Here is a 25,679-nt window from a genome sequence, read left to right as displayed (position 1 = left end):
AAGACATCTGGTATTTGACAGTGACAATGACAGCGTCAAGAAATCATATATTAGTTGAAAAAAAAATCAGTGCGCGGTTTTGCTGTTTTTCTTTTGTGTTTAGAAGTTAAAAGGGAACTACTATTCCAATACATCCTAGAAAGTTTATAATCAAGCTGAGCTGGCCATGTAATATGGCTTGCACAAAGGAGGAAATAGAAAGAAAGCGCCTCGCTGCGTTACAAAAGCGTCAAAACAAGGCACAGGATCAAAACAAATCTATCGTATCTTCCCCATCTCCAATCAGTACACCGTCCCCTCGGACGCCTTTAAGGCAATCATGGGCTGGTCCCGTACGAAATTCTGGTAACTTTGGTAATGGGAATAGAACTTTCCATCCTTACGCAAAGCCTGAAAGCAGCGGGTCGGAAAGCAGTGTGCCGGTCACTAAAGTTGTCAGTGGTACTGTGTACCTCATTTCGGAAGAGAGGTTCGAGGTTAATCCGTCGGAATTCTGCACACCTCTCATTAATGTCTTTAAAACTATACCTTCTAAGAGCTATGGTAAGATTTTTTTAAATACAACTCACAATTTTGATTCGTAAATACAGCACTAGAAGGAAAAGTAATATAATTTAATCCGTCGACCACCAAAGACGTAGACAGACGCGCGGGTACAACACAATATCAACCTATGTGCATTCCAACAAGGTTCCTCGATGACACGCCGCGCACGATAGCCATGGCGTTCAAAGGATTAAGCATAACTTTATTGTCTACTGTGCTTGTCTCATTTGTATTATATCCTCTATAAAAATATTAATTTTTCATATCACCTAAAAATAAATCTTGCTATAAGGTCTTTTCCTTAAGTTGTATCTTTTACTAAGGTGTGCCAATAAAGGTATTCTAACTATATATACCTGCTTGAACATGGCCTCAATGATATCTCTCTTCAACCTCTACTTTTAAGCCTTATGATCTATTTTTATTTTGTTTTACTAAGATGTACAATTTATTATATAAATGTATTTCTAGATCCCTCATCCAAACTATGGAACTTCTCCATAAATGATTACCAAGAGTTGATGTCAAAGGTGGCTCCGCTAGGCCCTCACATAGTGCTCGGAGCCCTGCCGCAGTTTGTGCTGAAGATCCTGCGGACGCAGATCACAGACCCAAGGACTCTGGATTTGTCTCCCATTGAGTCTACACTTAGAAATAAGTTAATGCCATTTCAAGAAGATGGAGTTAGGTAATTATTTGTAGCTAGTATTATTGCGATTTGGTTTTTAGTGAGGAACTTTATCTATATATTTTTTTAAGCACACAAGACAGTGCAATCCTGTGACTTGTGTGAACAATTTGTAGAGTGATGTAAATCAATTCATGTCATTAATAGCCTCATGGGCAAGCTGGAGCAAATTTAGCCTGCCTTTGCGGGCTGCAGTGTAAAGCAATCAACTGCTTCAAATCAGGCAAGCCAGTTAGAATTAGAATTCAGTTCTAAAGATACAATTTCATTGATGAGTAAATAATAATTCATAATTTATTTATTGCATCCATGGTTGTTACATTGATGTTACATAGTAATAGTAAGTTTCACATGGACCCTGGTAATATTAAACACTGTTTTTAGATTTGGCATAGCACACCGCGGTCGCTGCATGATAGCTGACGACATGGGGCTCGGGAAGACCTTCCAAGCCCTGGCTATTGCCAGCTATTACAAGCATAACTTCCCGTTGCTCATTGTTACTACTTCTTCTATGAGGTAAGTCATTTGGCGTAGACAATGAACTAGAATAACTATAGTCTGAGTGGAGCTCAAAAACAAACCAAGTGCGAGTCGGACTCGCGCACGAAGGGCTCCGTACCATTTACGCAAAAAACGGCAAAATAAATCACGTTTGTTGTATGGGAGCCCCACTTAAATATTTATTTTATTTTGTTTTTGTAGATGTAGTGTAGGGACGCCCGGCCGGAAGCAGGCGGGCTGTCGATCGCGTGTCGCCGTTCAGCCCAGTTCCCTGGAGTTGGAGCTGCAGGTTACCGTCCCGGCGGCATTCCCACCATTATCCTTGTTTCCTATCTATTCCTATCTTGTTTTCCTGCAGAACAGAAGGACATCTTTGAGTTTGACATCCTGTAGTTCCGTTTTCTTCTAGTGATATTTTGTTTTTAGTATTTGTTGTTATAGCGGCAACAGAAAGACATCATCTGTGAAAATTTCAACTGTCACGGTTCATGAATTACAGCCTGGTGACAGACAGACGGACAACGGAGTCTTAGTAATAGGGTCCCGTTTTTACCCTTTGGGTACGGAACCCTAAAGATGACCCTATGAGTATTATGCTGCGAGCGGTTCAACTTGTACAGCGCCACAGAATAAATAATAGTACTATTAGGTATAGAAGGTTCACTCTCTAACAAAACGCGTCTATTACGAGAGATACAAGTGCGAACAGGCGTCCGTTCCATAGCGGTGCGCGGCAACTACTATTGCTAGACACCAAAACTGGTGTCGCCGCATGTACTGGCCTGTCAGCGCGCAGTTTGACAACACTAAATATTGTAATGCCACGCATGAAGTTAGACTAAGGGCGATGCGAGAACTCGCAAGCGAATTTCATTACATTGCGGGTTTTGATCGGTCGGTTCAATTGGACGTAACCAACAGTCCGCATTGTAACTAAAATCGCATGCGAGTTCGCGCGCCGTCTAAATCAGCCCTTATAGAATTTTATTTAAGCCAATCAAAACTTTTATTGTGTTTAATTGTGTATTCAAAACTGGGGAAACCGTGTTTACGGGGAACGTCATTTGTTTCGACATTTTAGGGTTCCGTACCCAAGGGTAAAAACGGGACTCTATTCGGGACTCCGCTGTCCGTATGTCCGTCCGTCTGCTGTCACCAGGCTGTAACTCATGAACCGAGATAGGTAGACAGTAGAAATTTTCACAGATGATGTATTTCTGTTGCCGCTATAACAACAAATACTAAAAACAAAATAAAATAAATATTTATGTGGGGTTTTATCTTATCTTTTATCTTTGAACCCTTCCTGCGCGAGTCTGACTCGTACTTGACCGGTTTTTCCACAATTTTTTTTAATAATTTCAGAGAAACTTGGCAGAGCAAGATCCATGAGCTCCTGCCCACTATCCCGATGATGAATATCATTACACTGAGTAGCAACAAGGATGCTCAGCTGGTTGCTGACAGACAGGTATTTTAAGTAGTCACACTACTATATATAAATAGAGAATATGAATTTTTGGCCATTTAATCTATAAACATATCTCAAAAAGAAAAAACTCTTATGATATCGATACGACTATTTGTTTAGGCTCGATGTATCACGATTCCGCCATTTTAAAAAAAATCCAAAAACTGTGGATTGACATAAATATTTTATTTAATCAATAGAATCTGGTCACAAAATTTCACGAGTCGGTTGAGAATTGTGACCTGTAGAGGAGAACATCCGGACGGCAGCCGGACGGACATACGAAAGCAAAATGCCCGAGTCAAAACGTAGACCTTCGCTACGCTTCGGTCAATTAAATATATGTCATATACTAAAGAAAAAGAGACCAAGCCCTCCAGTGGCCGAGGCCTGAATCGAACCAGCGTTCTCAGCTTACGCGGCTACCGCACTGGACCTCTAGGCCACTCAGTCACGGCGGTGCCCATCCCAAATAGGGGGTATTACTGCAATGTTCTGCCGCCAGAGTGCAGCACTAAGCTAGCTAGTAAACCATAAAGTAACTTATACATACTGTGCCTTAAGCTGTTTTTTGACAAGTTTTCACAGACAATAAAATATGACATTGATGCATCAAGCCGGTAGCCGGTTTGTTAACAAGGGTCTACCGGGAAACGCGAAAATCGAAATTTAGTTATCTGCCTCTTTGTCACTCGAATCCGTAAGAGTGATAGAGAGGTTAGATAACGAAATTTCGATTTTCTTGTTTCGCGGTAGACCCCCAGATTGTGATGGATAGTGGTAGTGGCGCCCCCTACGCAGAGTTTCGCGTAATATTCCCTATTCTGGAGTAACACTTTCTCTCCCTACCTCTCTGACTTAAAATTAGTTAAAATGCATTAAATTTCCTCTCTGCTTAGTTTTGGTATACTTTCAGACACAAGTCGTGATAGTAAGCTACAAGATGGTGACAATCCACAAGGATCTACTCAGGGACAAGAAGTTCGGCGTCGTTATTATAGTAAGTACCTGATCAAGTAATTAATAGGCATTTGTTTTTTTAGTAAAATGAAATTAAGTGGCCCATTAGGGCATTAAGGGCATTTATTTGTATGATGATACAGATATTTGTTCCTGAGTCATAGTTGTTTTCTATGTATTTAAGTATTTATTATTTATATATTATATAAATAGTGCTCTGGAGTTGCAGGCGTCCATAGGCTACGGTGACTGCTTACCATCAGGCGGGCCGTAAGCTTGTTTGCCACCGATGTGGTATAAAAAAAAATATCATTGTCTGAGTACCCACAACACAAGCCTTCATGAGCTTACCGTGGGGCTTAGGGGCTGTCCATAAATTACGTCATCGATTTTTGACCCCCCCCCTATAATCATCCAAAAATCATGCTTCAAATGACCCCATTTCCTCCTACTTCATGCTACCGTCATCCGATGTCCAGACCCTCCCCCCCCCCCCTAATTTGAAATGACATAATTTATGAATAGCCCCTTAGTCAAAATGTACTATAATATTTATTTATTTATTAGTAGGTATTGGTGGGAAATTAACAAGAGAAACTAAGTTAAGAATAACTTTCAATGAAAACACGTGCAATATAGTATTTTAACTTTTTGGTATAGTGTTTATCACTATACCTTATAAAACAAAGTCCCCCGCCGCATCTGTCTGTTTGTTTGTGTGTATGTTCGCGATAAACTCAAAAACTACTGAACGGATTTTTACGCGGTTTTCACCTATCAATAGAGTGATTCTTGGGGAAGGTTTAGGTGTATGATTTGTTGAGGTTTTGTGTAACCCGTGCGAAGCCGGAGCGGGTTGCTAGTTTATTATATTTCAATGTCTCTTTTTGTCTTCGTGTACAACTGTGCAGTCGAGTGCTTACTCCTTTCCTTTGTAATAAGGCGAAAAGTGTAAACATATCTATGACGTCGACTGTACATGTCTTATTTTTTTTTTCTCAGGACGAATCTCATCAAGTGAAGACCCCAAACGCCAAATGCACGCTAGCGCTCAAGAGTATCTCAAAATTGAGTGCTAGAATGATATTGTTGAGCGGCACACCGGCTCTGAGTCGACCTATTGAACTTTACACTCAGCTTGAGCTTATTGAGCCTAAGCTCTTCAACTCCTACAATGAATATGGTAAATATTTAATTATATAAGCTAGCGCTCAAGATTAGAGATGCAACGGATATTATAGTTGTTTGGCCGGATGCCGGATGTTCGGCCTGACCATCGGCCGGGTTATCACAGACTTTTACACAACTGCCCAGTAACAAAAACATTTCAAATAAGACACACTAGCCCATACTACTTAGGTATAGGTACTTACAAGTAGTACCGAGCTACTAACAATGGCGATGTATGCAGCTCGGGTGCGCTCGACCCACCCCTCGCACCCCGCATGTGTGCCCTGTCTAGACGGCTTCGTGATGACTGTATTGTTTTATAGACTGTGGTATTATTCCTAATTGAATGATCAAGTAATGAGAAACTGTTCTCTGTGTAGGTAAAAGGTACTGCGCAGCCAAGCAAACCAATTTCGGCTGGGACATGACCGGGCAATCCAACTTGGCTGAACTGCAAGTTATACTGCAGAAGCGGTTCCTCATCAGGCGCACCAAGGAGGAAGTGCTTACTGAACTGGAACAGAAGACCAGGTAATGCACCAAAACAGCCTTCTAATATGTAATTTATCTATTCACACTCGTATTGTCGCTTAGGCTTATAAATCCAAATAGGCTCCAAATCACGTCATCGTGTGTACGCGGATGTCGTCGCCGGTCCGAAAGTCGCATCGAACCGGGTTAGTGTACCTTTGAAGGTACCTGAAGAGCGAGCGGCTCCCAAAGAGCTCCCTGGTGCCAGTGTGGGTGAGGAGTTCACTCTGGTGTCAATAAAGAAGAAGGCGCGCTCAGCGCCTCGTAATACTCGGTGTGGTACCGCCGAACTAGTTCATTCTGGCTTGCGGGTTGCTACACCGAGTAAGGCGCTGTATGTGTCGCGCCCATTACACCGCCACGGCGGCTGAAGTGGTGGAGTATGTACATCAGAATACCGGCTATACGCTGAGGGTGTTCCAGCTTCGATCGCGGCACTATACGTGCACTTCAACTCGTTTGTGGTGCGCGTGCCGCGACGCCCGCGACCGCTGCAGCAGACCATCGAGTGCGCCGACTTCTGGCCGAAGGGTGTCTTGTTTCGGAGGTTCCGGGGCTAACTGCTGAATCCGACACAAGACCAGACGATTCAACGGAGCCACGATGCATATATATGTTAGTCTGTAAGGTATTTGTAATATGGGCCTTGTTGCCTGATTTAAAATGTTAAATAAATAAATAAATACTTAGTCCAAGCAGGGCTTAGTTTGTGACTAGATCGGTATGTGAAAGAGTATTCCTAAATACTTACTTATCATGTCATTTATGCAGGAAACTTTTCCTACAGAATTCCTTAATTGTTTCACATCAGTCAGAAGATCATGTTACAGAAAATAAGATCAAATAATTTTATGCGTTTCGATTTTAAAATCGGCAAAAATAGTTATTTACGATACAAGTGCCGAAAAGAGGAAATTCGAAACGAGTGGCGATAAATTAAAACACGACCGAAGGGAGTGTTTTAAATCGACACGAGTTGCGAATTACCTATTCGCACGTGTATCGTACAACGTTTTACAGTACATATGGCCCTTTAAAAGTTTGGCATCGCAAGAAAAGTGCTATTTTACGCACTAGTGCGGGAAAATAGGGCCATATGTACTGTAAAAGTAATTTCTATTGAACAGCATTTTAGTGACGACTATTTGTGATACATCGTCTGAATTTCGACGTCCCTTTAGCAGGCCTCCGTCACACGCTCAAGGCCACGCGCTATATGCCTACCGCTCGGCGTATCGTCGACGATACAACCGACAGAGGGCCGCCGAACGCCCGCCTCAGCGCTCGCACCGCATTGCACCGCGCGTTTCCCGCGCTTATGCTTCGAAATGCCGAAACCACGTAATTATTGTGCAGTAGATGGGTGAAAAAGTCAAAAAAACAAAGGAAAAAGCCTATAATAAAAATCCATCTTTTTATGGCGGGCTAAAGGTCCCACCTGAAAGTTTAATAATTATATTGAAGGGTTAGAAAAAGTATTATTAAATAACTTTGACGACGTAATAATTAATCGGCCTGGTAGCACCGTATTACAACTTTTAAAAACCGTTGATTGTCCGTTGCTTTGCTCCTGAATATTTATTAAAATTATTTACGCGATTTAGGATATTTTCAACTACTTATAAAATTGTAATAACAGAGAATTCCGAGAAGTGAAAAAATTATAAATCATTATATTAAAACTAAAACATATTTGATTCGCAACATTGGTTTTATTACAATAATCATCATAGGTAGGGTAGCTACAACCCTAGCGCATTCTTACGATGACGCGTTGGCACGTGACTCGAACGGCGGGCAACACAGTCTCGACTCTTTGTGCGCGTAATTATGGTACATTTCTTCTTGTCCTGAGCAGCAGGTATTATTATTAAGGTTCTGTAGGCTATTATAGCGTAGGTATTTTTGCTTTTGTTTGGGAATGAAGTATCTGTTACGTAGTAACTATTTATTAATCTGTGCCTTTAGGTCGTTTTGGTAATCTTAATAATTTGTTTCCAGAGAATCAGTGCTCCTTGACGAGACGCTCCTAGAATTCACAAAGGAAGACAAAACAGGTCTCACGCAGATGGCGGAGTCCTACCGGTCCTGCAGGGCCTCGGAACGCCATACTGCGCTGTTGAATTTTTTCAGCGAGTCGGCCCGTGTCAAGATACCCGCTATATGGTTAGTATTAGTACATGGACTTGAGATTTTTAGTACTGTAATATTGCCATGCCCTCATGGCCCATGCCACAGGGCCCATGTGAACCTACTAAAGCAGAGACGCTTTCCAGATAGATTTTCGTACATTGACCTGTTGCTATCTCTATTGCACGCGCGTAATTATATTGCTGTCCCGCCCATGATGCCGAGTTTGACAGCAATATAATTATGTGATAAAAAGATAAAAAATAGTTTATTCAAGTAGGCATATTACAAAATGCGCTTATGAACGTCAAATAAACCTTTACCGGCTCCAACCGTACACCTCTGCCCCGAGAAGATTTAAATTCCCCCTCAATTGGAGGAGGGTATCCCAATATGGGACCGGCAACAAACTCGGCGGGACACATCTTTTCAAAACATTATTACATCTTATAATTAACATGCATTACGAGTAATTAAGAAAAATATAATTTAAATTACTATAGAATTCATGCAATTATACTCAGTGAGTACATAACTTTATACAAATACGTAGCTCTTTCAGAAAACATATCAAATTCTTTCAAAAGGAAAAGAAAATAAAACCAATAAAAGAAATGAGAATACATATTATATGAATCTGACTGATTGTTATGAGATGCTTTCATACAATTTGATGTGCTTTCTTACCTGAGCTGAGTCACCTTTAACTCTACACATAATACAATGCTTTTAATTGCTACTTGTCGTTATTACAGTTTCCGGTTTGGACCATGCATGTTTGTCTGTCAAGTAGTCCTCGACTCTGTAATAAGCCTTCAACATCAATGACTTTTTTAAGTAATTCTTAAGAGCTGGAAAGGGTAATCTTAAAGCATCATCAGGTAACTTGTTATAAAAATGAATGCATTGCCCAACGAATGACTTCTGTACTTTACGAACACGAAACTTTCTGATAGCAAGCTTGTTTTTATTTCTAGTATTATAGTTATGGACATCAGAATTCTTAGTGAAGGAGTCTAGATTCTTAACAACATAAATAATACTATCATATATGTATTGGGAAGCTACAGTTAAAATATTAATTTCTTTAAAAAGTTCTCTTAATGATTCACGCACCCTTAAATTATATATAGAACGAATGGCTCTCTTTTGTAAGACAATATAGTCTGTATGTCAGCTGCTTTGCCCCAAACCAGAATACCATATGACATTACACTATGAAAATAACTATAATAAACAAGGCGAGCTGTTTCAACATTAGTCAATTGTCTAATTCTCCTCACAGCGTAAGCGGCCGAACTTAATTTGTTTGCTAGTGTTCTTATATGAGGACTCCATTGTAGATTTTTGTCCAATGTTAAACCAAGAAACAGTGCTTTATCTACCGTCTCTAAGCATTCATTATTCAAAAGTATCTTAGTATCGACTGGTTTAACATTCGGCAAAGAAAATCTAATGCATTTAGTTTTCTTAGCATTAAGAACCAAATTGTTCATAGTAAACCAGTTAAGTACATTAACGAGTGTGCTGTTAATTACACTGTAATCGGTAGATTTCCGATCAACCTTAAAAAGTAATGATGTGTCATCAGCAAAAAGAACAATTTCACAAAGATTTTCTACTACACATGGCAAATCATTTATATAAACCAAAAACAGGAATGGACCCAAAATAGAACCTTGTGCGTGCAATAGCGTCAAAAAGTCGGAACCATGCATTTGTTCAGTTTCAAGCTATGCACAGACAGACTATAGCGAGGTCTACCGCTCAGAGAGCCACTATTATTAAAATTAGACTTGATTACGTAGAGATGCACTTCTTTCCGAACTACTTTTTGGTCCATTTTTGCGCTATATTCCCACAACCAATTGTTTTATTTATGTACGATTTTTTTCCATTTTCCACTTCCAGTAAATACATCCGTCAACTACTAAGTTCTTCCACCGACAAGTTCCTAGTGTTCGCTCACCACCGCGCCGTGATCGACGCGATATGCTCCACGCTCGACGAGGAGGAGGTTCATTACATCTGCATCACCGGCTCCACGCCCACTAACGCCCGGGCGGTCAGTATAAATACATCCGTCAACTACTAAGTTCTTCCACCGACAAGTTCCTAGTGTTCGGTCACCACCGCGCCGTGCTCGACGCGATATGCTCCACGCGATATGCTCCACGCTCGACGAGGAGGAGGTTCATTATATCTGCATCACCGGATCCACTCCGACTAACGCCCGGGCGGTCAGTATAAATACATCCGTCAACTAGTTACTAAGTTGTTCCACCGACAAGTTCCTGGTGTTCGCTCACCACCGCGCCGTGATTGACGCGATATGCTCCACGCTCGACGAGGAGGAGGTTCATTACATCTGCATCACCGGCTCCACTCCCACTAACGCCCGGGCGGTCAGTATAAATACATCCGTCAGCTACTGAGATCTTCCACCGACAAGTTCCTAGTGTTCGCTCACCACCGCGTCGTGATCGACGCGATATGCTCCACGCTCGACGAGGAGGAGGTTCATTACATCTGCATCACCGGCTCCACGCCCACTAACGCCCGGGCGGTCAGTATAAATATATCCGTCAACTACTGAGATCTTCCACCGACAAGTTCCTAGTGTTCGCTCACCACCGCGTCGTGATCGACGCGATATGCTCCACGCTCGACGAGGAGGAGGTTCATTACATCTGCATCACCGGCTCCACTCCCACTAACGCCCGGGTGGTCAGTATAAATACATCCGTCAACTACTGAGTTGTTCCACCGACAAGTTCCTAGTGTTCGCTCACCACCGCGCCGTGATCGACGCGATATGCTCCACGCTCGACGAGGAGGAGGTTCATTACATCTGCATCACCGGCTCCACGCCCATAAACGCCCGGGCGGTCAGTATTAAAAAATAGTGTATACTCAGTACTCACTACCAGTGTCACGGTCGCCAGATTTGATGGTCACGCTATTCATAGAAACGATTGTTAAACGAAGCACTATATATATTTACAGATAAAATTTACAATAATAGGTCTTGGTAGTTGGTATGATGAAGATGTTTTTCAGACTGTAACGTATTCAACTTTTTACAGTGACAAGGTTCTAACCTAATACACCTCTTTACAATAGTAGAGAGAGGTAGAGACATCCGTTCACTGCCTTCTTAAGATTTTATATAAGAAATGTCATTGTTTTTAGAGTGATGTCCGGAATCATGTTTCGGTCCGACACTAGCTGTTATAAACTCTATAATCAATGATTTTCTACTTTACCAGGATTTAGTGGACAAATTCCAGTACGTGGAGTCCTGTCGGTGTGGGGTGCTATCAATAACTGCTGCCAATAGCGGTCTCACACTCACGGCGGCCAAGTTAGTGCTGTTCGCCGAACTGCACTGGAACCCGGGGGTATGGACCATTATCACATCAGCCCGTAGAGTTACAGTAGTGTCACTACTTCAAAAACACAAATCAAAATATTTAATTATTTTTTTTTTGTCAATGGGGTTACGAAGAATTTTTTCTTGACGGGCCGGATCCGGGTGTCAATCCTTCTGTATTAAATATAAAAACCGGCCAAGTGCGAGTCGGACTCGCACACGAAGGGTTCCGTACCATTATCTATAAAAACGGTCACCCATCCAAGTACTGACCCCGCCCGACGTTGCTTAACTTCGGTCAAAAATCACGTTTGTTGTATGGGAGCCCCACTTAAATCTTTATTTTATTCTGTTTTTAGTATTTGTTGTTATAGCGGCAACAGAAATACATCATCTGTGAAAATTTCAACTGCCTAGCTATCACGGTTCATGAGATACAGCCTGGTGACAGACGGACGGACGGACGGACAGCGGAGTCTTAGTAATACGGTCCCGTTTTTACTCTTTGGGTACGGAACCCTAAAAACACAAATCAGAATATTTAATTAAATATTTCTTTTTTCCTTAACACATTCGACACCGCGTACCCGACTCTCGGGCACTCGTAAACTTTACTCAGATGCCGGCATACCCGCTAGTCGGGCAAGAGCTATAAACCTACACGCGACGCCGAAGTGCCCGACAGGCGGGCAAGCATTGCATCTTCACTACCTCAGGGCTGCCACTGCCACTAACAGAAAAAATTGTAAGTCTTCTGATTATTATGTGGTCGAAAAGTTGGTACTTACAGTTGATTATTATATTTTATTACTTCACTTTGTATTTTTATTTACTTTACCTAATGCGATTACAAAATAAAAATTCTTATTAGTTGGTTACGTGAAATTGCATACACGGGTATGTATCAATAGGAGTTAGAATTTTCGTAAATCGTACAACCTAATTTGTGTTTACGAATATTTAGTAAGTATAGGTATACATCTCCACAAGATGGACAGACGATCTTGTTAAGGTCGCCGGAAGACGCTGGATGCGGGTCGCTTCCAACCGGCACGTATGGAGGTCCAAGGGGGAGGCCTATGTTCAGCAGTGGACGTCTTATGGCTGAGATGATGATAGGTATACATCTATTTCATGAGTACTCATAGGATGATTTTTGTGAAACAAAATTCGGAGAAAAATAAATCAAGAAATTCAACTAAGTACCTAACAACATTCTAACTTCTAAGCGGCAGTTCTCAGAAAAAGACAATAGGTCAGTCATCATAAAACAGCACTGCACTGCAACTGCATGGAAGCAAAACGTAACAAGTAGCTTTGAATAGTTACGATAATTAGTACGTTCGTACACATACAATAAAGTCGCAACTTCTTTGACAAAAGAATGTAGTTACTGTGATCATACACTTAACCCTGGAGATGTTGTTTACCATCCCTTATCTATTTGAAGTTTGCGACCCGGGTTTTTTTTTCAACCCGGTCTCGGTGTAAAATTGCAATCGGAGCCATTCCGTAATGGTTTGTGATGTGCTTCGGACGTTGTTGTGTTGTGTTAATTTTCATTTTGACGACTCGGCTTGTTTTTTGGACAACTGTGATTTCTGCTTTCTTACTGGACTTTGTGGTTTAGCCTGTCGATGATTTGGCTTTGTGTGATTTTATTCATTTCCTACTGCCCCACTGAATGCATTGTGATAATTGATAAAACGGGGAGCCTAAACAGATGAGACAGCAGATTTAATTTTATCCACGTACTTATACGAAAGTTACTTAGCACAGCCCTGAGCGTCCGCCGCTTGCCCGACTAGCGGGTTCGCGGCGTGCGGCATTGAGTTGCACGTCGTTGCCCGACTAGCGAGTACTGTCGGTTTCTGGGGTATTGTTTGAAATTTTGCCTGGTTGCGAAAGTGTTAACAATGGGGTTGCGAAGAATTTTTTTCTTGACTTGGCCGGATCCGGGTGTCAATCCTTGCTGAACCCCGAATATTTACAGAGTACAATGGCGATGGAAAGTGGATAAGAGTACTAAAACGGAAGGAAGATATATGGGAAGGCAGGCAGAAGCCAACTATAAATGTGTGTGTGTGTGTTCCTAGATCTTGACGCAAGCGGAGTCGCGCGCGCATCGAATAGGGCAGCAGGGTGGCGTGTGCGCGCGGTATTTGTTAGCGAGAGGGACCTGTGACGACTACATGTGGCCCATGCTGCAAGGAAAACTCAATGTGAGTACAATATACAGCTCGAACACATAACCCGGATTATTGTACTATGTAGTACATCTTGTCTTTGCATAGATAAAAACTGAATATGGTAATTCGCCTGCAACTGGCCACTGTTAGTAATTGGCCACCCTAAACTAAAAATGAATTCTATTAACCTATAAACAGAATTCATTTCAATCAAATTTTCAAAATGTAAGCATAAGGTTTCAATAACTGATGGCCAGCCTTCAATAACTAGCCGCCTTATACTAAAATGAATTCTGTTTATAGGTGAATAGAATTTATTTTTAGTTTAGGGTGGCCAATTACTAACAGAGGTCAGTTACAGGCGAATTACCCTAAATGTCATAAACACATAAACTAAATCGACAAAAAAATCCATATAATTATCGAACGCCCAAGCGGAAACGGAGACGCTACGCGTTCGCTCGGTCAGTAAATCTTGACGCAAGAGCCGCTTCCATAGAATAGGGCAGCAAGGTGGCGTGTGTGCGCAAATTTGCTAGCGAGAGGGACATGCGATGACTACATGTGGCTCATGCTGCAGGGGAAACTCAATAAATAAATTTACCCAAATTGCTAAGAAATGCACATACTTTATTCACCCCTCAGAATATGGTTAGACATAACATAATCGCTGTATATAGATGAATTTGTTTAAGCCGACCGTTTCGGACTATGATGGCTCATAGCCAACGGTCAGCTTAAAAAAATTCAACTATACAAATGATATATGTTTTACTAACAGGTACTGAACAACGTTGGCCTCAGCGGGGACTCGTTTGAAGGCACCACCACCAAACACCAAGTAAGCACTGAATTTATCGATTTCTGCCCATCATTATAATTATTATTTAACTATGTATAAGACTAAGCATATGCTGAGACGCAGGCGACGTAGTTAACGCAGCGCACACAGAGCAGATTTTGTAAAGTATAGAACGTCAGCTACGCACACTGCATCGCAAGGACGTTCCATACTTTACAAAATCTGCTCTGCGCTGCGCTGCGTTGCCTGCGTCGTCTGCGCCTCTGCATACGCTTAGCCAGCCTTAGCGCTTTGACCGCTAAAGACGTCAAGCGCGCGCCTACAGCCCAATATTAATTATATTATGTCATGTATTTCGCTAAAAGGGCCCACTGATTACCAGTTCGCCGGACGATATCAGCCTATCAGTTAAATGCAAAATTTGACAGCTCCGAACAACTGACAGGCCGATATCGTCCGGCGATCTGGTAATCTGCGGGCCCCTTAAGGTTCACGATGACGCGGTGCGCACGAATAGCGTTCAAAGGGTTAAGTGGTTTTATACCATGATACTATTAAAGTGACTTTATTTTCTTCATAAGTCACGGATGTTACTAATTATGTTCGAAATTTTATTTCGATTGTATTGACCGGAAAAACGACTACACGACTTCCGTCTAATAACAGTTTTGAATGACTGACGGTTAGTCTCACTAGACTTATATCGACCGGTACATGGACCGTGATTACCTTTTGTATTGTTTTCGAGCTCCCGATATTTCGACGGAGTTACATGCATCTCGAAAACAATACAAAAGGTGATCACGGTCCATATCCCGGTCGAGATAGTTTAAACTGCAAAACGTAATTCAAGACCAACAAAAAGTAAGAAATGTTGCCACTTTTTTACTAGCGCGTCTTGTATTTATGTACAAATAAGTAAATAAAAGTACTTTTTTAAATAGTAGGAGTAAAATTACTAATGCATAAATTATCTTAGCGTGATTATTTATCAAAAGGAATTTAATAATTCAAGACCAACAAAAAGTAAGAAATGTTGCCACTTTTTTACTAGCGCGTCTTGTATTTATGTACAAATAAGTAAATAAAAGTACTTTTTTAAATAGTAGGAGTAAAATTACTAATGCATAAATTATCTTAGCGTGATTATTTATCAAAAGGAATTTACTATTTTACAAACAAATTATTGCAGTGGCAACATTGTCTTACTTTTTTTGGTCTTGAATTACGTTTTGCAGTATAGTGACTTACGTCCAATCAAAGAATATTATTTTCAGGAAAGCAGAACCAACATAACCCAGTATCTTAGCCCGAAATGTCCGAAGAACCCAAACGACTACATCCCAGGCACCAACATAAGGAAGGACTCCCAAAAGACACAAACCAATAGTTCATTTACCACATTAGGTGATTTTAACGAGTCAAAGAACCCACAGACCAATAATCATAACAACAGTTTATTTAACACATTAGGTGATTTTGTCGAGTCAAAGAACCCACAGACCAATAACAATAACAACAGTTCATTTACGACATTAGGTGATATTGGACAAAGTAGTTTTAGTACCACATTAGGCGATTTCGATGAGCCTTTCGATACTAGTGTGAATGACGCAGATATGACTAAGTCGTTTTTGGATGATGATGAGGGCGATGAGTTGCTGGCTGCGTTGGATTTATGATACTAGATTTAGAGGGTCATGAAATATCGGGTCTCTATTGTTTCCCAAATAGTTTTAAGTCGTAATAATATATTGTTAGTCCGAATTTTCGTTAGTCATAATTGGTTTTTCTCAGAAACGCGTAATTTTTCAGGATTGCCATAAAACAAACCAAACCTAACCTATCTATAGAATAACCTTACGAAAATCCTGAAAAGTTAACGGTTTCAGTTTTATGACTAACGATAATAATATGACAAACAATACATTATGACTTAAAACTTTATGGGAAACAAAGGGACCCCGAAATATCTCATAAGCAGCCGAGACGAGGCGATCACAATCCAATGTTTCACGATTTTTGGACATCGACGCCCATATTGGAATTATGTCGAAAATTCTTTCGGAATGTATACGATTGCGGATTACGGCTATAAAGATTTAGATAGATGGTTTTATAATTCTTTTATGGATTCGAAATAATTCGGTAGGGACACTGAATGGATAATAGGTACGTACAAAATTTTTACTGTCTTACAAAACCAAGATTTTAACAAACGAAATCGTTCTACGTATGACCTCAATGACCTGTTTACATATCTGCACTTTTTTCTCAAGTGCCACGCAAAAAACGAATAAAAAAAACCGCACACAAGAAATTGTTATTTATGGTCCTTTGAGCCGGATAAAATCTTTGTAAATACATAAGACTGAATACAATATTTATCGAATGAATAGCAATTGCCGAGCGTGATTGTGAAGTTTTTCTCAAAATCGATGTTTCTCTATGTTGTCCTGATTAAACAAAAATATTTTGTATTTTTTTTATAGAACTAATTTAATATTGTGTACTTGATAATTGCAATAAAAACATCTCCTTAAATAACAAATGAGTTATTGTTGTTGTTGAGTTGAATGTAGCAGAGGGCCTACCGCGAACACAGAGGTTCGAAAAATTGCAAATTAAGGCGTAATTAGAGTGCCAGAGAATTCGCGGTAGACCCTCTGAGTCAGTAACTATTTATATTTTCGATTTCCTTTACCTTCTACACCTACATGTACCTACAGTCAAGGTTTAAAATTATCGAAACGACTAATTTAGCGTAAAATCACTAATTGCAGTCAGCATTTAAACTTAGTAGCTAAGCGGGCAAGGTATTCAAAATTATGTGCACACACTTCGCTGGCCCAATATTACAGGGTTCCATGTAACATTTTCAAGACAGTTGAAATTCGACTTAATGTCACTATGATAATGTTCAAATTTCAGTTCGATAAAAGTGAAACATAGAACCCTAGACAAATATTGGGCCAGCGACTTACTTGTTCTTAGTAAAGGTGTGTATAATTAGTACATTATGATATAACTCATATAACTGCGCTACGTTGGTCATTAGTCATTACACAACGAGGCGATATTGTGAGCTGGAAGCGAGCGCGTCATAAGAAAGCCGAAGTGTGTAATGACCAGTGATAGTTAATTTTCCAGCAATTTTCGTGCAGCATAGTAAAAATAAAGGATTTTGTTCAATTTTTAGGGTTCCGTACCTCAAAAGGAAAAAACGGAACCCTTATAGGACTCGTGCGTCTGTCTGTCTGTCTGTCTGTCTGTCTGTCTGTCCGTCTGTCACAGCCGATTTTCTCCGGAACTACTGGACCAATCAAGTTGAAATTTGGTACACATATGTAAGTTTGTGACCCGAATACGGACATGTAACGTAAACAAATGAATTTTAAACATGGGGACTTTTGGGGGGTAAATGAAAAAATTAAAAAAAATATTTTTCAAACTATATCATGTTACATATCAAATGAAAGAGCTTATTGTAAGGATTTCAAATATTTTTTTTTTATAATTTTCGAATCAACAGTTTAGAAGTTATTCAAGAAAATAGGCAAAAAATGACCATTCGCCCCCCCCTTATCTCCGAAACTACTAGGTCTAAAATTTTGAAAAAAATACATAAAATAGGTCTATACCTATAGATGACAGGGAAACCTATTAGAAATGTACAGTCAAGCGTGAGTCGGACTTAATTACAGTTTTTAATCCGACCCCTACGGATTTTTTAAAGAGATTTCACTCACGTTTCACATAAAAAATACATTGTTAACAGTGCCGGATTACTTAGAGTAGTAGTTTTCTTAGAGTAATTGGTGATAATTTTCTGATAACATAATCATTTTAAATATTTAACGGTCTTACCTACTTACGAGTAATTGTAAGGTGAAATTAAAAATAATGTTTAAAAAAAATGTTAAATTGAGAGCTAGCTTAAAGTTTTTTGTACTCGTCGACTTTAATGGTTGAATTAATAAAGACTTTGTAACCAATAAGCAAAACAAGCACGTGCTTAGGGCACCACGTTCAGGAGGGGCACCAAAATGCCAGGTTGAAAAAGGTGAACAAATTTTAAAATTAGGGACAGACATCGTTTTTACCACACGATTTTTTTTAGCTGTCCAAAAGCTAATTTGCAAAAATAATGGCGCGTAATTCTTTGGGAAACAATCGGTACCAGTAGAAGAGTCGTGATTACATGCATAGATTCGATTTCAACCCACTCTTTTGCGGTTCGGCGTTAGGTCTTATGCGAGGCCTTCTGCCTTAATTACACTTGGGCGTGGATCCAAATCCAAGCTTTCCTCTTTCGCAGCTAGGCCTACTGCCTTTCTCACACTTCGCCAATTCAATTCCAAGCTCTGCTTTCTTGCATATTTTATGCATGAAAACAACCTCGAATATCGAAGCCTAAGAAATATCGAGCCCTATGCGAAGCTAGGCTGATAGAAAACTGTCCCATCCCTTCTCTGTATGAAATCCTGGATTCGCGCCTGGTTGGGACTAAAAGTAAAATTGCGTTTGTATATCGAAAAATTTTCGCGCTCGCTTCGCTCGCGTTTTCAATTACTTTATAAGGTATGATAAAGGTGACATCAGGGTGGCGACTGCAGCAACATTACTCTGTTGCAACGTTACTGCTGCAGGACTGTCAACTTCCGTGATAAAATGATGTGACTGATTTCCATACTAAAAGTAAAAATTTACAACTGTCTATCATATTGCGTTTTTATATCGAAAAATTTCCGCGCTCGCTTCGCTCGCGTTTCTATCTTTCTAAGCTATGATAAAGGTGACATTCGGGTGGCGACTGCAACAGCATTAGGTACTCTGTTGCAACATTACTGCTGCGGCACTGTCAATTTTCGTGATAAAATGATGTGACTGATTTCCATTCTCAGCTGTAACGCGGCAATGAACTTCTCTCAATTTACCAAAAAATCAATGTAATCTTGATGACCCGAGGGAGAGGGGGCACCTAGAAATCCTTAGGGCATCAACATATCTTAATCCGGCACTGATTGTTAAAAATTGTGTAATATACGGAACCCTTGGAACGCGAGTCCGACTCGCACTTGGCCGGTTTTTTTCTATGGAGAGGATTGGTCAAGGCTAATATTACTGTTATTAACCCTAATTATCTATTCCACCTAGAGTAGGGTGTACAGATGGTTTTAACCAACAATGCTGCACCAAAATTGCTGGAAAATTAACGATCATTGGTAATGACCAAAGCACACGTGTTTCTTACTACGTTATTAAACACATTTGCGAGGAAAAAATCATAACTTATATGTATAAATATTAAAATCAAATTTTAATTGATAGAACAGTTAGTAAATGTATAATTAAAAAAAAAAAGGTGTCAATTGTATTACCATACATTATCGCACAAATTCGATAATTATAATGAAAAAAAAAACACGCGGGTTTAAATCTAGGACTATGAGCCTAAAAGCGGTTCAATAAGTTCCACGTTACGAGCGTGTTGAAGTGTGTTGAAATAGCATATTACATACACAAGCAGCAAAGTAAGCAATGTCTCAGATCACACGTAATTGTCGACCGAGGCGAAGCTGAGGTCTACAAAAATGTGATCCTCCGGAAAGCGGCATTTTCGTTTATCGCAGCGTGCCGAAAGTTGAAGCTTTCCGAACTGAGAACGCTATTCCTGCTGTTCACTATAATGGCTCCTCTACACGAATGGCCAACGCCGGCCAATCCAAGGGACTCATTTATGCATTAGAGGGAGCAAGTGATATTGCTATCTCAGTCTACCGCATGGCTGCGTCCCTTAGATTGGCCGGCGTTGGCCATTCGTGTAGAGGAGCCATAAGCTGCAAGTTTATTGCTATAATATTAAGGTCGTGTACAAATATTTTGCACTGGTCGCATCGATATCATTAGACCTTGACTTTACTTATGTTACTTCCTTATCTACATTTATTTAGATTTTCATATTGTAAATATTCTAGAATAAAGTATTGACTTACATTTTGTTTATTTATCATTCTAATAATATAAATAAGCCTCCATAAATATTATTACTTAAACCTACTGTTTCAAAACAATTATGAGAAAACAAGAGAAGTAATTAAGCATATACTAGGCTTGTTCGGACTACGTTAGTAAAGTAGTCGAGTAGCGAGTATTTTAGTTACTAAAATCGATCAACTGACCAAAAAACGTCCGCAATACAGACGAGCGAGTTACAAGAGTTGTGATATGCAAATGTGGTAATTGTTGATGTTACGTACCTATATTGTCCACAACACCGGCTTCCGACACGTCGGAAGGGAGGCGCCCAAGCGATATCTTACCGAACAAATCGTTCTGACGTTTATTGCGGGGGGAAACGTGCACACAGTCGCACTTCTCACTTACTACATACAAAATCCAATCTGTAATGTCGACACAAATACATAGAAAATAACACACGTCAAAGACAAATCTTGCAAACCTCGAATGTTTTTTTTGTGTGCGGATGAGTCACAACACGCACAGCGCTAGTTGTGTGCATGCCCAGTTGGGCATGTGCTTTGGCAGAGGGGAAATATTTAGTGCGAATGCCGACTAATCCCTTCCCGGTGTTGCTCGAAGGTGTAAAGGTTAACTCAATGTTATCTTTAGAGGTTATCAATTTGTTGAGGAAAAACCCAAATTTATTATCACATGTTTATTTATAACAATAGGTATATAAAACTACGCACTTATACAATTACGTATCAGACATAACAATCATCATCTTCCTCGCGTTACCCCGGCAATTTGCCACGGCTCATGGGAGCCCGCGGTCCGTTTGGCAACTAATCCCAAGAATCGGCGTAGACACTAATAGTTTTTACGAAAGCGACTGCCATCAGACCTTCCAATCCAGAGAGTAAACTAGACCTTATTGGGATTAGTCCAGTTTCCTCACGATGTTTTCCTTCACCGAAAACCGACTGGGAAATATCAAATGATATTTCGTACATAAGTTCTGAAAAACTCATTGGTACGAGCCGGGGCTTAAACCCGCGACCTCCGACAGCTCATCGTGTTGTTATCAGACATAACAATACGATGACATAACTAATTCATTGGGCCTTAAAAATATTCGTTCTTTGGAAGACATTTTAGGACTCTATAATATAACCCATCTCTATGATATTATCTTTATACATATAAATGGCACTTTATCAAAACTTTTTTACCTGAATAGGCGTACCTACTCATAAAAATTAACTGGGCCAGGCTGCCAAACATACCAAACAATATACTGACTAATAACTAAACCTTATATCACATACAATAAATACTGTCTTCGGTACGATTGGCCAGTAAAGTAACCACTGCTGGTAAAATATATCGAAGACAAAAACTCAATAAACTCAAACTTAGCGGACTACCAATGGCATACCCCCTTTATTCATAAAACTCAGCAACTTCCTACAGACATCAGTTAAAATTTGTATCTTTCTAACGGAAATTTTCAAAATGACGACAATTGGGACAAACGGTTATCAATGGTTTGCCAATGCCAATATCCTTTAACAAGGACCATTGTGAGCCACGCTCAATCCGGGGTTCCTGTTACTTGAGCATCCCAGCACACAGTGGTTAGCATACGTATTTCCATCGGACCCGCACACAGGCATATAATTCCTGAAGCACACACAGCTTTTCTTAGGCGGCTCTTGTAAATCTTCCACTACTTTAACCGTCAAATCCTCGCAGGGGCCGTCGGCTTTTTTATCCAAAGGCTTGTTCTGCGCCGCGCATTTCAACAGACACATATTGCTGTAAGTGACACCATCGGTTCCACAGACGGGCTCGAAGTTCCTAGTGCAAGTGCAAGTGGGAAGAATGGGTTTAGCTGCTTTCACTTGTTGGGAGACGGCGTCAGTTTCGCAAGGGCCGTCATGTTGCTTAATCAAGACTGGGTTTCTAGCTCTTTCGCAGCCGAGAGCGCATTTGTTAGGGTAGGTTGTGCCGTCGATGCCGCAGACGGGTTTATACTCAAATGTGCAGATGCAAGTGGTTTCTGTTTGGCAGGGGCCTCCGTGGGCGAGCTTGAGGTCCTGTTTGGTCTGGGCTGTGCAGTCGAGCATGCAACTGTTGGGGTAGGTCTCGCCGTCGGAGCCACAGACGGGTGTGTAGTCGCGCGCGCAGACGCAGGGCGGGAGCGCTGCAGTGCTGCATATGTAGGAGACGATGAGGAGGATTCCTGGTGACAAATAGATAGGTTAGTTGTTGGTTATATTTCGAGTTCGTTTGAATGGTCATTTTCATGTGGGGCGAAAACAAGAATAAAGTGATCTCGACTCCATCAAACAAGATTTATAAATCAATAATTTTATTGTATTTTCTACCCTAAGTGACTATCATTAATCCAGTCATGATTTGTGTCCGAAATCCAAATTAGTCCCAAAAATAATAGGTAAATTGTCTTTGAAAACAATCACGGTTAACGAAGTTAACTTATTTCAGTACACCCCGTTATCTAATGCTCAGTTTGGGGGCAAGTGATGGGGCAGTTGCGATAATCAATGTCTGGAATGAATGTCTAGAGCATTCACAAAATAAGAATTTTATTTTGACAAACAACCCTTTATAGATAAATATGAATCGACTAATAAAATGTGAAGCAACATCACTATTTGCCCCCAAACTGAGCATTAGATAACGGGGTGTAGTTATTTGACAGTGTTACCAAGATACAATAGTGTAAGTAGGGTAATGTAATGTAGTATTTAATATTTATTCCCAGAATACAGTTATCGGTTTCCGAAGACGCCGCAGTTAAAGGACATTATATGTAATTAAAGTGAGTGACAGGTACTCAGTCAGTCAGATTGTTATTGCAGCAATTAAGTTCATTATACGATAAGAATGCCTTCAGATTTTCCTGTCCATTACCCATCTACAGTAATTGAATTGCAAATAATGGTGTTAAGAGAACGCAAGGATAATCGTCAGGATATTCCGATTTTTTAATAGTTACACAATTATACCTAAATATATCGGAAAATGCATGCGATTTGTTGCAAGGCCGATATAGAACCCAGAGAACCCCTTAGAGCCACTTCTCACTAACCCGGCGTTAAGCGGTTAAACCGTTAACCCAGTGTCAAATTGTACTGGTAACCGTAGTATCTCCAGGTTAACCAGTTAACCCCGGGTTAGTGGGGTGGGATATATGGTGCAAGTGGCCCTTAGTGTTTGTACTCTGGCAAACCTACTAGCTATTTTTTTTCTATTGACGGAAACGGCTTGCCAAATTATATTTTGAACCCCCAATTCAAAAAAGGGGTGTTATAAGTTTGACCTCTATGTGTGCGCGTATGTCTGTGCAGTGTGGCACCATGCTCTTAAACGGGTAAACCGATTTGGATGAGTTTTTATTTTTATTTGAATGCAGATTTTCTAACGGTAGTTCTTGGACAAAATCGAATTATAAACTGAAATAAATGTCATACACTAAGAAAAAGTGACCAAGGCCTACAGTGCCCCAGGCTGGAATCGAACCAGCGTCCTCTGCTATCGCGGCAGGTGGTGAAAATCGAATTACCTGGTGCGTTGGGTTTTAATTTTTTTCATTTAATCCTAAAGTTAATAAGTGGGGTTGAGTATTAGGTATCAAACATTTTAATACGGGTCAACACGGGTAAAAATCAGGCAGTTTTTATTGTTTTATTTTTGTATAGGTACAGTAGGTCGAGACAAACTTGATTTCTCGGCGCATGTCGTAAATTTCTCCATAATTTTGCAATACATGGAATATACGCGCAAAAAACAGGAATAAGCATTAATGAAACTCCCTTAGACACCCGGTTACCCTTTGACATTATGTTGATGTATTATGTTATTGTAGCCCGTTTTTAGGGTTCCGTACCCAAAGGGTAAAAAACGGGACCCTATTACTAAGTCTCCGCTGTCCGTCCGTCCGTCCGTCTGTCATCAGGCTGTATCTCATAAACCGTGATAGTCAGATAGTTGAAATTTTCACAGATGATGTATTTCTGTTGCCGCTATAACAACAAATACTAAAAAGTACGGAACCCTCGGTGGGCGAGTCCGACTCGCACTTGTCCGTTTTTTTTTTAAAGCTGTGCATACTACATATTTTAAAACTATAGCGCCACTTGCACCATCCTTCTAACCCGTGGTTAACCGGTTAAACCTGGAGCTACTATGGTTACCAGTACAATTTGACACTGCGTTAACGGTTTAACGGGTTAACCCCAAGCGTGCAAGTGGCGCGTATGTGCTTTGCGTCAGACTTTAATGAAGCATAAATCAATCAAAAGATATATACTATACTTACTCGTAACTTGCATATTTTTAATATTATTTTTTAATATTTCTAATAACAAAATAAAGTCTTAAATGTACAATTTACTATATGTTTAAAATGGCAATGAATTATCGCGAAGTTATAAAGGCAGCTTTTGAAATAAAATACTTACCAAACTTATACATCTTGCTGTCGATATAAAAGAGTTTCAACCCAGTCGAACTATGATCGTATGACGGTCTGTTGTGGAATGACGCCTGCCGGTCAGCGCAGACCATATATATCACAAGTAGTTTCACGCGTGGTTCCCCGGTGCGTCATCACTCATCAGTAAACATATTCTGTGAAGCTGTTTTTGACCTAAAGCTCTGAAATGTCTGGGAAACACTGTTGTACTCTTGTTTACATCACGTTTTCACTGTTATTAGTGAACGTAAAAAGCTGTTACATCATTTTGTGACGACGCTCGACGCGAGAACACATGCCATGTGACATGAGTATTTAATTTACCTAAGCGCTTTCTAGGCTGTGTGTATCTACATCTTTAAAGACTTCAAAACACTTCACCTAGGCTAGGCAAACCATTATACCTAGGATCAATAAAGTGTTTAAACGTCATATCTTCTTAAGGGGCCCACTGATTAACAGCTAGTCCGCCGGACGGTATCGGCCTGTCAGTTAGAACAAATTTTTGACAGTTCCGAACAACCTTTAGGAATCGCACGTTTATGGCGTTATAGTGCAGTAGCCTTACCACGACTGCCTTTTAGCAGTGTCAAACTGACATATTCGCTAATGTCTGCGTAACTTAGGGGGTCATCCATTAATTACGTCACACGAATTTCTAGGTTTTTTTACCCCTCCCCCCCTCCTTGTCACACTTGGTCACATTTGGCAAACCCCTCCCCCCTGATGTGACGTCACATTTCTTCAACGAAATCGGCAAATATTTATTTAATATTTTATCAAAATATTTTTGACAAAAGAAATATTAGTAGTTTTATAACCCAAAACTGATTAAGAAATAAAATTAAAC

General features: G+C 40.3%; 2 protein-coding genes across 2 annotated transcripts; one reads left to right on the top strand and one right to left on the bottom strand.

Annotated features, from left to right (window-relative positions):
- The first annotated feature begins 38 nt into the window (after positions 1 to 38).
- LOC134797721 (SWI/SNF-related matrix-associated actin-dependent regulator of chromatin subfamily A-like protein 1) lies at positions 39 to 19,163 on the top strand. The gene is made up of 13 exons (XM_063770072.1): positions 39 to 543; positions 1,018 to 1,234; positions 1,619 to 1,753; positions 3,104 to 3,209; positions 4,126 to 4,209; positions 5,172 to 5,352; positions 5,720 to 5,870; positions 7,872 to 8,036; positions 9,912 to 10,065; positions 11,270 to 11,401; positions 13,470 to 13,595; positions 14,344 to 14,403; positions 15,642 to 19,163. Exons 1-13 carry the CDS (start codon positions 174 to 176, stop codon positions 16,044 to 16,046), a joined length of 2,286 nt encoding a protein of 761 aa, XP_063626142.1. The 5' UTR covers positions 39 to 173; the 3' UTR covers positions 16,047 to 19,163.
- A 1,991-nt stretch (positions 19,164 to 21,154) lies between these two features.
- LOC134797720 (serine protease inhibitor dipetalogastin-like) lies at positions 21,155 to 24,962 on the bottom strand. Its single transcript, XM_063770071.1, has 2 exons — positions 24,816 to 24,962; positions 21,155 to 22,573 (listed from the first exon to the last, which is right to left on the bottom strand). Exons 1-2 carry the CDS (start codon positions 24,919 to 24,921, stop codon positions 21,897 to 21,899), a joined length of 783 nt encoding a protein of 260 aa, XP_063626141.1. The 5' UTR covers positions 24,922 to 24,962; the 3' UTR covers positions 21,155 to 21,896.
- Positions 24,963 to 25,679: the final 717 nt, after the last annotated feature.

This window comes from Cydia splendana, chromosome 15 (assembly GCF_910591565.1).
Source record: "Cydia splendana chromosome 15, ilCydSple1.2, whole genome shotgun sequence".
In the NCBI taxonomy this organism is placed as follows: Eukaryota; Metazoa; Arthropoda; class Insecta; order Lepidoptera; family Tortricidae; genus Cydia; species Cydia splendana.
This window is presented reverse-complemented; position numbering and strand designations above follow the sequence as displayed.

Coding starts and splice junctions, on each gene's coding strand:
- LOC134797721 (XM_063770072.1), top strand. CDS start 174: ATGGCTTGCACAAAGGAGGAAATAGAAAGAAAGCGCCTCGCTGCGTTA. Junction 3,210..4,125: donor AGCTGGTTGCTGACAGACAG/GTATTTTAAGTA, acceptor GTATACTTTCAG/ACACAAGTCGTGATAGTAAG. Junction 5,353..5,719: donor CAACTCCTACAATGAATATG/GTAAATATTTAA, acceptor TTCTCTGTGTAG/GTAAAAGGTACTGCGCAGCC.
- LOC134797720 (XM_063770071.1), bottom strand. CDS start 24,921: ATGGTCTGCGCTGACCGGCAGGCGTCATTCCACAACAGACCGTCATAC. Junction 22,574..24,815: donor CAGCAAGATGTATAAGTTTG/GTAAGTATTTTA, acceptor ATTTGTCACCAG/GAATCCTCCTCATCGTCTCC.